This window comes from Oncorhynchus nerka, linkage group LG3 (genome assembly GCF_034236695.1).
Source record: "Oncorhynchus nerka isolate Pitt River linkage group LG3, Oner_Uvic_2.0, whole genome shotgun sequence".
Classification (NCBI taxonomy): Eukaryota; Metazoa; Chordata; class Actinopteri; order Salmoniformes; family Salmonidae; genus Oncorhynchus; species Oncorhynchus nerka.
This window is the reverse complement of record NC_088398.1, coordinates 50,803,558-50,816,680: the sequence shown is the minus strand read 5'-3', so window position 1 is coordinate 50,816,680 and position 13,123 is coordinate 50,803,558. Positions and strand designations below refer to the sequence as shown.

The window sequence follows — 13,123 nt, the reverse complement described above, 5'->3', positions numbered from 1 at the left end:
ATCTGTAGTAGGAAGCAATGGGTTAGAATAATCCTACAAAACCAACCCACAAAGTAAAATGCAACATCCATTTATGGCCAGCTATGTAAATTCTAACATTGATCTATTCTGCAATAGATGTCATTCAATAATTGTTCAGTAATATTCATTTTTTGTCTGCTTCTAATGCCTCTTATTAAGCAGATTGAAATTTTTTGGGGGATGAGTCTTGTCCTTGAGGGAGAACTGATGATTTCCACTAGATGGGCCAACTGCAAAGTCAAAATTGAAAACAACCAAAATATTTTTGGTCTTAATTTAAGGTTAGGTTTAGGTTTAAAATCTGATTTTGTGACTGTGCCAGCAACTAACCTGCGCCTCTTAAAGGGAAGGTAATCTGATTACGTTACTGAGTTTGAGTAATCCAAACGTTACTGATTACAATTTTGGACAGATAACTAATAACTGTAATGGATTACATTTAGAAAGTAACCAACCCAACCCTGGACATAGCCTACCACCATATGTTCCATTGCTCACCTATCCTTTCTTAATGATTTCATAACTGGTTCAGTGATCTAACGACAGTAGCTGGTGTGTGGCATTATGATATTATGACTTTGTCCTTCTGGCTAACACAACAAGGGAGACCTGACAAGTTCATGAAACTCTAAGGGAGATATGAAGAAAGAGACAAGGGAGAGGAGGGAGAGATAGAGGAGAGAGAGAGGGAGGGAAAAGAGAGGAGAAAGAGAAGGGGGAGAGGGAGAAGAGAGCAAGAGAACAAGGAGAGATGGAGAGGAAAGAGGAAGAGATGGAGGTTTGCCCTGGTTGCAGAACTACTGTGGGGAAACCAGGAACACGCCACAAGCAGGGAAAATAAAGCACACTCAAATCCCACAGTCCTGTCTGCTCTGTACCAGCTCTGTCATGAGACACTGCACTGTTTAACATTCTGTAAATGTAATTGCATTTACACTACTAACCTCAATCCCAACCCACAGGACTTCCCATAGTCCTTTCCTTAAGCTTTCTTTGTTTTATTGATCAGTTGTAAATTACATAATATATGCATGAGAATCTGTCATGTTTAATTCAGCTAAGGTTCCTCATTTCTACCAGCGTGTCACATGTGCAACCAGAGGACAAAAAAAACTCTAGGCCATTTTTACTCCAGACACAGAGACGCATACAAAGTTCTCCCTCGCCCTCCATTTAGTAAATCCTGCTTACAAGCAAAACTAAAGCAGAAAGTCCCAGTGACTTGCTCAATACAGAAGTCGTCAGATGATGTGGATGCTACTCTACAGGACTGTTTTGCTAGCACAGACTGGAATATGTTCCGGGATTCATCCAATGGCATTGAGGAGTATGCCACCTCAGTCACCTGCTTCATCAAGAAGTGCATCGATGACGTCACCCCCACAGTGACCGTGTGTACAGATCTCAACCAGAAGCCATGAATTACAGGTAACACCCGCACCGAGCTAAAGGCTACAGCTGCCACTTTCAAGGAGTGGGACACTAATCCGGATGCTTATAAGAGATCCCGCTATGCCCTCAGACATCATCAAACAGGCGAAGCCTCAATACAGGACTAAGATTGAATCCTACTACATCGGCTCTGACGCTGGTCGGATGTTGCAGGGCTTGAAAACTATTACAGACTACAAAGGGAAACCCAGATGCGAGCGGCCCATTAACACAAACCTACCAGACGAGTTAAATGCCTTTTATGCTCACTTCGAGGCAAGCAACACTGAAGCATGCATGAGAGCACCAGCTGTTCCGGATGAGTTTGTGATCACGCTCTCCATACCCGATGTGAGCAAGACCTTTAAACAGTTCAACATTCACAAGGTCGCAGGGCCAGACGGATTACCAGGACGTGTACTTCGAGCATACGCTGACATTTTCAACCTCTCCCTGACCGAGTCTGTAATACCTACATGTTTCAAGCAGACCACCATAGTCCCTGTGCCCAAGAAAGCAAAGGTAACCTGCCTAAATGACTACCGCCCTGTAGCATTCATGTTGGTAGCCATGAAGTGACTTGAAAGGCAGGTCATGTCTCACATCAACACCATCATCCTGGGAAACCCTAAACCCTCTTACCGTGTTTCCCAGAGTACACTATGTTCTACATACGAGCTTGACAAGACTCATAATGAAGGGTAGGGTTTTGAATACGGGAGCTGAGCAGAGGACCAATAAAGTTATTAAATCTCTTAAAGCAAATCAAATTGCTTTGAAGTCTGTGTTGAAAGGTCGCTGAGATGAGAGAGTATTTCCCTGTGAATAGGAGTAAACTGGTAGCTATGGGGGCTTTGGGAGTTCAGGTCTTGCAGACGGCAAAGCCGGGTCTCAGCCATGGTAATATAAAGGCAATTAGAAAAACAGCTGGACACACAGACAATTTACCTCTCAGTACTAATAAGATAAAGAGTATGTCAGAAAATTCCATAAGCAGGATACTCTGCTCTTAAAGGTTATGTCCCTATCGGGTGATGATGCCATTAGCCTTGCTAAGGACCCAATAAAGGGACCAATCTTCAACACTGCTGTTACACAGACATGACAGTTTGTCAGTAACTTACTAAACAATCTACTAACCTTAAGCCTAGTGTGGCTACACAGAGAAGAGTCATCGTACAAAATCACTGTTTAGATTCTCCTGTACTTTGTGTACTTTTTAGCAAGCAGTTCTGAAAATAGCACTCACGAGCCAAAAGTGGTCCCTGAAAATCGCGTACTGCGTCACATATGTGCAGATATGTGCACCACGTTATTGCTTTCACCCTCGCTCTGCTGTCTGTGCAGCTGTCACTCAAATGGTGAGGGGCTGAAGCACACTGGCTAGAACTTGAATTGCTAGGGGGCTGGCCCACGTGGGGGGAAATGTAGGGGAAATGGCTCCACACATCTTCCAGAAAACATTTGCTTTCAAACTAGGGATTCCGTGGCTAATTGAGGTAAGACAGTAATTCTGCTCATAGATAATGCATGTATGAACTACACATTGACATATCCAGCCCAAAGCGGGAGTAAAAAGAGACTTACTAGTCATCGAAGTTCCGGAGACTGTTTTTACAAAGCAACTGATTCACAATGACACGTCTTTGTTTTAATCCAAGTTTGTTGTACACATTCAACATTTGCAAGGGGGGGGGGTAGACCTTTCCTGCCCTGTATCAACCATTCATAGGGATAATAGTGGTTGGTGGATCATTTGTCCAGATCTGCAATAGGCTGACTAGCAATCATACCACGCCCCCCTAATCAGCATTTGCACAGTATGTTGTCTCACACACATCAGTCATTTTTAATCATCTCTTTTTCATATTCATGGAAAATTCGATTTTTTTAATATTATTTTGATAACTTACAGCGATTTGGCACAATGCCAAAGTAAGGATTTGAAGGGTGATTGTAGAAATATGTTGGTTCTGACTGTTAGAGACAGGAACAGGGACAGGGCAGGGACAGCAGCAAGGATAGGGACAGGTGCAGGTACAGGGGATGTTGGATCCAGACAGTGTTTATGAGGTGAGTATAGAGTGCACAGACATTATCCATAAAGCACAGAGATGATAGCATCATCCTAGCATCATCCTATCTATCAACCAATCGGTGACTGACTGTCAAAAGTCCACTTCAGGAGCTGTGCCAAAGTATCCCAACTCACTGCACAGGAAATTACCTCATGTGCCCAGGAAGTCCTTCAAACCAATCAGACACCATCTGTCCTTCATGGCTAACAGCTTGTGATTCTCCATCTAGATTGGATTTGCAGATAAAGGGTAATGAAAGCAGACACTCCATTTTTAAACAAGTCCTCCTGCAGGTTATAATCAGTGTAGTTCTATAAATCCTCATCTTGTAGTCTGTGTCCTTTCCTATATCCTGTGGCTGTAGCTCAGTGTCAACTCCCAACAGAGTGACAGTAACATAGATGGTCTATAATGTTGTCCTTGATACAGGCTTTGATAGTCCTCCCAGTCCCTTGCCTGGTCCATGATGTCTGTTCTGTAGAAGCAGCAGCGTTATGTATACCTGTCTCCGTCCTGGGTGGAGGGTGAAGGGGGCCTCTTCTAGACCTCTTCTCCCCTGGCTGGGGGCCTGGAGCTTGGGGTTGGCCTGGGTTACACAATGCCTTCACTGCGTTTGCTCCTCCACACCACTAGGGCAGTCATGAGCAGCGTGACAAGGATGGGCACCACAATGAATGGCCCAAGGATATGGTTGGGCGGATCACGCAGCTGCCGTCCCGACAGGGAGCAGTCGTGGAAGTAGTGCTTGTGGATGCGGATGAAGAACTCGTCCACCTGCCGGTTGGGCCAGAAACAGTCCATCTTCAGGGCAATCAGGTAGGTGCAGTTGGTGAGCTCACCATAAGGTCTGTAGGGAGAGACAAAGAGAGAGAGGGAGGTAAAATCAAGCGAATGCGTACAAGGTTCATAGTGTTGGGCGGCAGGTAGCCTAGCAGTTAAGAGCATTGGGCCGGTAACCGAAAGGTTGCTGGTTTGAATCCCAGAGCCGACTAGGTGAAACATATTTCAATGTGCCCTTGAGCAAGGCACTTAACCCTAATTTCTCCTGTAAGTCGCTCTGGATAAGAGCATCTGCTGAATGACTAAAATGTATTTCATAATGAGGGTAAATTATAGCCTACATATTTGAATAGACATATAGGAAGGTAAGGGGCTCTGAAGTGTGGGTTCTAAATGCAAATTATATATGGTTAGGGTCAGGGTAACGGGTTAAGGTTAGGGAAAATGTGTGTGAGAGAGAGAAAGAGAGAGAGAGAGTGCTCCTTCACCAAATTTGTACAGTCCTGTCATGATTGAAAGTAATGATTCATGGTAATGACAGAGGGTCCACTCCATACATAAAAACATACTCTCAAAAGCGCACACAGACCCTCCCCTCTTCCTGACAGGTCTCTGATTGAAGGGTCCCCTCTCCCCCTTTCCTCAGAGCATGCCTGCCACATGGCCTATTATTTATACCCACATCCTCCCTGGCATGGAACGTCTGGCATAGCTAGGACCTTTTTATAACCCCCAGGTTTCCCTTACACAACCAATGGGTCCTGTTCCCACCAACCCCCTAGGCCCAGATAGAACTTTCCCCCAGTGGGAGAGTGATACATCGGGTAAAGGCAGACCATCTGGCTCATCTTCCAAGCCAGACATACATTATATCCATGCATGCTAATCACCTTCAGATGTACAGCTGGTGGAAACACTATCATCAATAACATACAGTGGTTTAAAGTACTTAAGTAAAAATACTACATTTTTACTAAAATATGTTTTTTGGTGTATGGTTTGTAAATGATGTCTGAGTGTTGGAGTGTGCCTGCCCCTGGCTATCCGTCAATAAAAATCTAAAAATAAAATTGTGCCGTCTGGTATGCTTAATATAAGGAATTTGAAATGGTTTATACTTTTAATTTGGAAACTTAATTACATTTTAGCAATTCCATTTACTTTTTATACTTATCTATTATATTTAATATATAGTATATTTAAAACCAAATACTTTTAGACTTTTACTCTAGTAATATTTTACTGGGTGACTTTCACTTTTTCTTGAGTCATTTTCTATTAAGGCATCTTTACTTTTACTCAAGTATGACAATTGAGTACTTTTTCCACCACTGATAACATATGACCTTTATTTAACCAGGTAGGTTATTAAGATGAGAATACTTTCTATTTTGCAATAATGACTTGGCAAAAAGGATACAACAGTACAGTGGCAGCAGACATATGGACACAGGAATAAACAATATCTAGGCACAAATAAATTCATTCCTAAAAAAGAAAATTGGACAGCAAGACAAAAGTATAGATAGGGGCAACAGAGAGCAGGGAGATGAGAGAGAGAGACTGGGAGGAAGAGAGAGAGGTACATACACAGTGAAGGAAAGTGGGGGAGAGAGAGGTAGGGTTGAGAGACAGGAAGGAGTGTAAAATTAGATATTCTACAGGGAATAGAAATATGAGCAACCCCCTATTCTCTCCCCTGACATTTATCCATGACAGACTTACGGCCATGGCCAATGTTATTACTCCAGATAACCATTGTTTACATGACAGACTTACGGCCATGGCCAATGTTATTACTCCAGATAACCATTGTTTACATGACAGAATTGATTACCTTTATATTACCGCTGCTTTACTGAAAATGGGACGCTTGCCAAAGTCACGTCATCTGCAACATTTCATAATCGAAGGAAATGGATCGTTCCTAGACAGTCCCTTTTCTCTCCCTGTACGTTCTTCCAAAACATCTCTGGTACAGTATATTTCCTCCTAAGGGCCTGCTGACTGGAACCTATTCAGTACTGAGAACTAAGACATTTATATAGGACTTCCGGGTTGGAGCGAGCGGTCGCATCTGCACTCGGTCCGCAGGTAGTATTACATTTCATTATAGTACAACGGTTTGATTTGTCTAATCTTAGCAATTTCTTCTTAGCTAGCTACATAGCCGTCTTTGTATCATAGATAATTGCGTAATTATCGTATTTCGTCGTCCTAACGCAGTCTACACTGCCCTGCAGCTAGCCAGCTAGCTAACGTCCACCGTTAGCTAGTCCACCGTCTACCGATTAGCAGCACAACTATTACACTCAACTGAACGACTTGATTAGTGTAGTGTTAGCTAGCTACATAGTTGTCTTTGCTGTCTTCGTATCCAAGATAATTGTGTAGTTTAGAGTGTGTAGTTTTAGAGTGATTATCTTAATTTACCGAGGTTAGCTAGCCAGCTATTTGTCGTCCTTAACGTAGGAGACACTGCTAGCTAGCCAACAGCTAGCCAACGTCTACCGAACAGAACTTCCGCACTCAACAATCCTGTCGCATTTCGCTTCGCTCCACAGGTAGTATCACATTTTTCATTTCATTTCATTACAGTACAACGGCTTGATTTGTTTGATCGTAGCTAGCTACATAGCTAGCTACATAGCCGTCTTTGTATCAAAGATAATTGTGTAGTCTAGAGCGATTTCCTAGGTTAGCTAGCCAGCTATTGTCGTTCTTTAACGCAACGTAACGTAATCAACACTGCTAGCTAGCCAGCTAGCCCCGAATAGCAGCACAGTAGAAACTATTACACTCAACGGAACGACTTGATTAGTGTAGTGTCAACAACGCAGCCACTGCCAGCTAGCCTACATAGTCAACAACGCAGCCTCTGCCAGCTAGCCTACTTCAGCAGTACTGTATCATTTTAATCATTTTAGTCAATAAGATTCTTGCTACGTAAGCTTAACTTTCTGAACACTCGAGACGTGTAGTCCACTTGTCATTCCAATCTCCTTTGCATTAGCGTAGCCTCTTGTGTAGCCTGTCAACTATGTGTCTGTCTATCCCTGTTCTCTCCTCTCTGCACAGACCATACAAACGCTCCACACCGCGTGGCCGCGGCCACCCTAATCTGGTGGTCCCAGCGCGCACGACCCACGTGGAGTTCCAGGTCTCCGGTAGCCTCTGGAACTGCCGATCTGCGGCCAACAAGGCAGAGTTCATCTCAGCCTATGCCCCCTCCAGTCCCTCGACTTCTTGGCACTGACGGAAACATGGATCACCACAGACAACACTGCTACTCCTACTGCTCTCTTCGTCTGCCCACGTGTTCTCGCACACCCCGAGAGCTTCTGGTCAGCGGGGTGGTGGCACCGGGATCCTCATCTCTCCCAAGTGGTCATTCTCTCTTTCTCCCCTTACCCATCTGTCTATCGCCTCCTTTGAATTCCATGCTGTCACAGTTACCAGCCCTTTCAAGCTTAACATCCTTATCATTTATCACCCTCCAGGTTCCCTCAGAGAGTTCATCAATGAGCTTGATGCCTTGATAAGCTCCTTTCCTGAGGACGGCTCACCTCTCACAGTTCTGGGCGACTTTAACCTCCCCACGTCTACCTTTGACTCATTCCTCTCTGCCTCCTTCTTTCCACTCCTCTCCTCTTTTGACCTCACCCTCTCACCTTCCCCCTACTCACAAGGCAGGAAATACGCTCGACCTCATCTTTACTAGATGCTGTTCTTCCACTAACCTCATTGCAACTCCCTCCAAGTCTCCGACCACTACCTTGTATCCTTTTCCCTCTCGCTCTCATCCAACACTTCCCACACTGCCCCTACTCGGATGGTATCGCGCCGTCCCAACCTTCGCTCTCTCTCCCCGCTACTCTCTCCTCTTCCATCCTATCATCTCTTCCCTCTGCTCAAACCTTCTCCAACCTATCTCCTGATTCTGCCTCCTCAACCCTCCTCTCCTCCCTTTCTGCATCCTTTGACTCTCTATGTCCCCTATCCTCCAGGCCGGCTCGGTCCTCCCCTCCCGCTCCGTGGCTCGACGACTCATTGCGAGCTCACAGAACAGGGCTCCGGGCAGCCGAGCGGAAATGGAGGAAAACTCGCCTCCTGCGGACCTGACATCCTTTCACTCCCTCCTCTCTATATTTTCCTCTTCTCTCTCTGCTGCTAAAGCCACTTTCTACCACTCTAAATTCCAAGCATCTGCCTCTAACCCTAGGAAGCTCTTTGCAACCTTCTCCTCCCTCCTGAATCCTCCTCCCCCTCCCCCTCCTCCCTCTCTGCAGATGACTTCGTCAACCATTTTGAAAAGAAGGTCGACGACATCCGATCCTCGTTTGCTAAGTCAAACGACACCGCTGGTTCTGCTCACACTGCCCTACCCTGTGCTCTGACCTCTTTCTCCCTCTCTCTCCAGATGAAATCTCGCGTCTTGTGACGGCCGGCCGCCCAACAACCTGCCCGCTTGACCCTATCCCCTCCTCTCTTCTCCAGACCATTTCCGGAGACCTTCTCCCTTACCTCACCTCGCTCATCAACTCATCCCTGACCGCTGGCTACGTCCCTTCCGTCTTCAAGAGAGCGAGAGTTGCACCCCTTCTGAAAAAACCTACACTCGATCCCTCCGATGTCAACAACTACAGACCAGTATCCCTTCTTTCTTTTCTCTCCAAAACTCTTGAACGTGCCGTCCTTGGCCAGCTCTCCCGCTATCTCTCTCAGAATGACCTTCTTGATCCAAATCAGTCAGGTTTCAAGACTAGTCATTCAACTGAGACTGCTCTTCTCTGTATCACGGAGGCGCTCCGCACTGCTAAAGCTAACTCTCTCTCCTCTGCTCTCATCCTTCTAGATCTATCGGCTGCCTTCGATACTGTGAACCATCAGATCCTCCTCTCCACCCTCTCCGAGTTGGGCATCTCCGGCGCGGCCCACGCTTGGATTGCGTCCTACCTGACAGGTCGCTCCTACCAGGTGGCGTGGCGAGAATCCGTCTCCACACCACGTGCTCTCACCACTGGTGTCCCCAGGGCTCTGTTCTAGGCCCTCTCCTATTCTCGCTATACACCAAGTCACTTGGCTCTGTCATAACCTCACATGGTCTCTCCTATCATTGCTATGCAGACGACACACAATTAATCCTCTCCTTTCCCCCTTCTGATGACCAGGTGGCGATCGCATCTCTGCATGTCTGGCAGACATATCAGTGTGGATGACGGATCACCACCTCAAGCTGAACCTCGGCAAGACGGAGCTGCTCTTCCTCCCGGGAAGGACTGCCCGTTCCATGATCTCGCCATCACGGCTGACAACTCCATTGTGTCCTCCTCCCAGAGCGCTAAGAACCTTGGCGTGATCCTGGACAACACCCTGTCGTTCTCAACTAACATCAAGGCGGTGGCCCGTTCCTGTAGGTTCATGCTCTACAACATCCGCAGAGTACGACCCTGCCTCACACAGGAAGCGGCGCAGGTCCTAATCCAGGCACTTGTCATCTCCCGTCTGGATTACTGCAACTCGCTGTTGGCTGGCCTCCCTGCCTGTGCCATTAAACCCCTACAACTCATCCAGAACGCCGCAGCCCGTCTGGTGTTCAACCTTCCCAAGTTCTCTCACGTCACCCCGCTCCTCCGCTCTCTCCACTGGCTTCCAGTTGAAGCCCGCATCCGCTACAAGACCATGGTGCTTGCCTACGGAGCTGTGAGGGGAACGGCACCTCAGTACCTCCAGGCTCTGATCAGGCCCTACACCCAAACAAGGGCACTGCGTTCATCCACCTCTGGCCTGCTCGCCTCCCTACCACTGAGGAAGTACAGTTCCCGCTCAGCCCAGTCAAAACTGTTCGCTGCTCTGGCCCCCCAATGGTGGAACAAACTCCCTCACGACGCCAGGACAGCGGAGTCAATCACCACCTTCCGGAGACACCTGAAACCCCACCTCTTTAAGGAATACCTAGGATAGGATAAAGTAATCCCTCTCACCCCCCTTAAAAGATTTAGATGCACTACTGTTCCACTGGATGTCATAAGGTGAATGCACCAATTTGTAAGTCGCTCTGGATAAGAGCGTCTGCTAAATGACTTAAATGTAAATGTAAATAACAGCCAATATATGGCACAATGTCAAAAACCTCACTACAGTGCCTTCAGAAAGTATTCATACCCCTTGATTTATTCCACATTTTGTTGTGTTGCAGCCTGAATTCAAAATCGATTAAAAAAAATGTCACACACATCAACACATAATATCCCATAATGATAAAGTGAAAAATATATATATATATTTTTTACACATTTTGGCAATTAATTTACAAATGAAATACAGCAATATCTTATTTACATAAGTATTTACACTTGAGTCAATACTTGAAGAAGCACCTTTGGCGGCGATTACAGCTTTGAGTCATCTTGGGTATGTCTGTACCAGCTTTGCACATTTGGATTTGGGGATTTTCTCCCAAGTTAGATGGGGAGCGGGCTGGAACAGCAATCTTAAATGATTTTCACTGATTCAAGTTTGGGCTTGTTTTGTTTAACACCTTTTTGGTTACTACATGATTCCATATGTGTTATTTGATAGTTTTGATGTCTTCACTATTATTCTACAATGTAGAAAATAGTAAAAAATAAAAAGACAAACCCTTGAATGAGTAGGTGTTCTTAAACTTTTGACCGGTAGTGTGTGCTACTAACTAACTTTTTCAACTGTCGTTTTTAACCTCGAAACATTCCAAAGCTGACTTTGTGAGCCTCAGCTGTGTAGCTGTTGAAATGAGTCAGGACAACACAGTAACTAGTTTAGATTCCCTGTGACCAGTTTAGATTCTCCTGTGTATAAAGCAGAGAGGTCCAGGATATGCTCCAACTCTCTCCATTCAGATGGACATGGGGTGGGAAAATCCTACAGCACATTTTGTCACCATAAGTCACCAGATTGAATTTCAGGAGGGTTTAACACCACTAAATATAACTGGGTGGAGGGACAAGGAGGGACAGGGACTAACGTCAACACACAGAGGGATGTGACTGTAGCTTACCAGCAAGATACTTCCACTCTCAACTAGAAAGAGGGGACAACACCTTGTACCTGCAACTCAGTACGGTTTGCAGGTCAATAGTTTTCCATGTTCATTTTCTTTCATCTAACATCTGCATGAACATCTTCATTTCTGAAGTTTTCTTCCCTCTGTGTTTGTTTGAGTCTACATCGTACCAACTGTACAGAAAAGTCAGAGGAAACAGAGATATCATCTGGGCCTGGTTTTTGATGTACTTCTGATATGCACATGGACATTTCTGTTGATAAGGGGAAATCTTTTACAACCGGTTTTTCACAACCCTGAATTTCTTATTTTATCTGTGGTATTGAAGTACTTTGAGTGCAGTCTTTCAACTGGAACTGTGTGATGACAGGAGAGTCTTCTCCCGTCAAAGCCACCTCTCAAAGCACTTTATTTGATTCAGCGTCAGAACTTAAATGGATTTGCGTCACCACTCACCACAAAGTTTGCCACACTCCTCTCTTTGGAGGCAGCAGCACAGAGAATGCCAAATTACATCTCCTCCTCGTCCTCTTTGCAAACCTCAGTATCCCAAACAGGCCGCTCTATCAAATTGTTTCATCAAGATACAGCTCACTGTATCTCTGTAGCAGTTGATGGGAGAAACAGTATTCTGGCTTTGTCCCTCTCTTGTCTATGTGTGGAGCAGCAACAGCTAACCCACCTCTCTAGTTCTACTAGTGCTCTGTACAAAAGTTATGCAACTTTAATCTCTATTTCTAAAGTTATAGAGTTCAACCGTTCTATATTTCTACAGCCAGCTCCACTGTCTTCTGTACTTCTAAATCTATAAGTTCATAGATGTTCATGTTCATAGAAAAGTTCTGCTGACCTGCGGAAGCTCTACACATGTTCTGTTGTAGTTCTTCAGCTCTGCTCTGTTCTGGTTAGAACCTGGTCTGCATAGCAGTGAATTCTCCTGCAGCTGCTTAGTGCCCGCTCTTCAAAGATACTTCTGTATATGATCACATTGACATAGATCCAAGCGAATTATGCCAAAGACTTCCTATAGAATCAGTTACTGTAATGCCAATGGAATTATTCAGATATTCAGAAATACAAGTACTTTTTAGAATAAATATATCTTTTGACAGTATGGCACATGAGTTAGCTTAAAGGAATATTCTCTGTTAGTACTCTCAGTCTAAGCAGGAGTTGCTGCTGATGCTCCCTCATTCATTCACTCTTTGAAAAAAACTTTCCAAAAGGGTTCTTCGGCTGTCCCCATATGAGAATCCTTTTTGGCTCAAGGTAGAACCCTTTTTGGTTTCAGGCAGAACACTTTTGGGTTCCATGTAGAACCCTCTGTAAAGGGCTCTACATAGAACCCAACGGGGTTCTGCCTGACACCCAAAAGGTTTCTTCAAATGGTTCTTCTATGGTACAGTCAAAGAACCTCTTTAGGTTCTAGATCGCACAATTCTTTCAAAGAATGTTATGAATTATACAGGGAGAAACTCAGAGGGTCTTGAGCATTTGTCATCTCTCTTTCATCTTCAACTCACCACAACAATCAGCAATCAGCAAAGTGATTCAAGGAGGTAGGTAGTGCACGGCAATCCTATTGTTATTGAAGAGGCCTCATAGTATTGAAATGTTCTCTCTGTTTGTCTGTTCATCCTTCTGTCTCTCTGTCTGTCTGTTCATCCTTCTGTCTGTCTGTTCACCCTTCTGTCTCTCTGTCTGTTTGCTCAAAGTCTTTAATATCACCGTGGGTTCTCATATAATATAGATGAAGGGAGGTTGAGGA

At 45.0% G+C, this 13,123-nt stretch overlaps 1 protein-coding gene across 1 annotated transcript in view; it reads right to left on the bottom strand.

The window, feature by feature from the left end:
- Positions 1-3,081: 3,081 nt before the first annotated feature.
- Positions 3,082-13,123, bottom strand: part of LOC115110249 (receptor activity-modifying protein 1-like) — a 62,242-nt gene continuing 52,200 nt past the window's right edge. Inside the window, exon 3 of the mRNA XM_029635749.1 lies at positions 3,082-4,377. Coding sequence (XP_029491609.1) covers positions 4,122-4,377 — 256 coding nt within the window. The 3' untranslated portion in view covers positions 3,082-4,121. The remainder of the gene's footprint in view (positions 4,378-13,123) is intronic.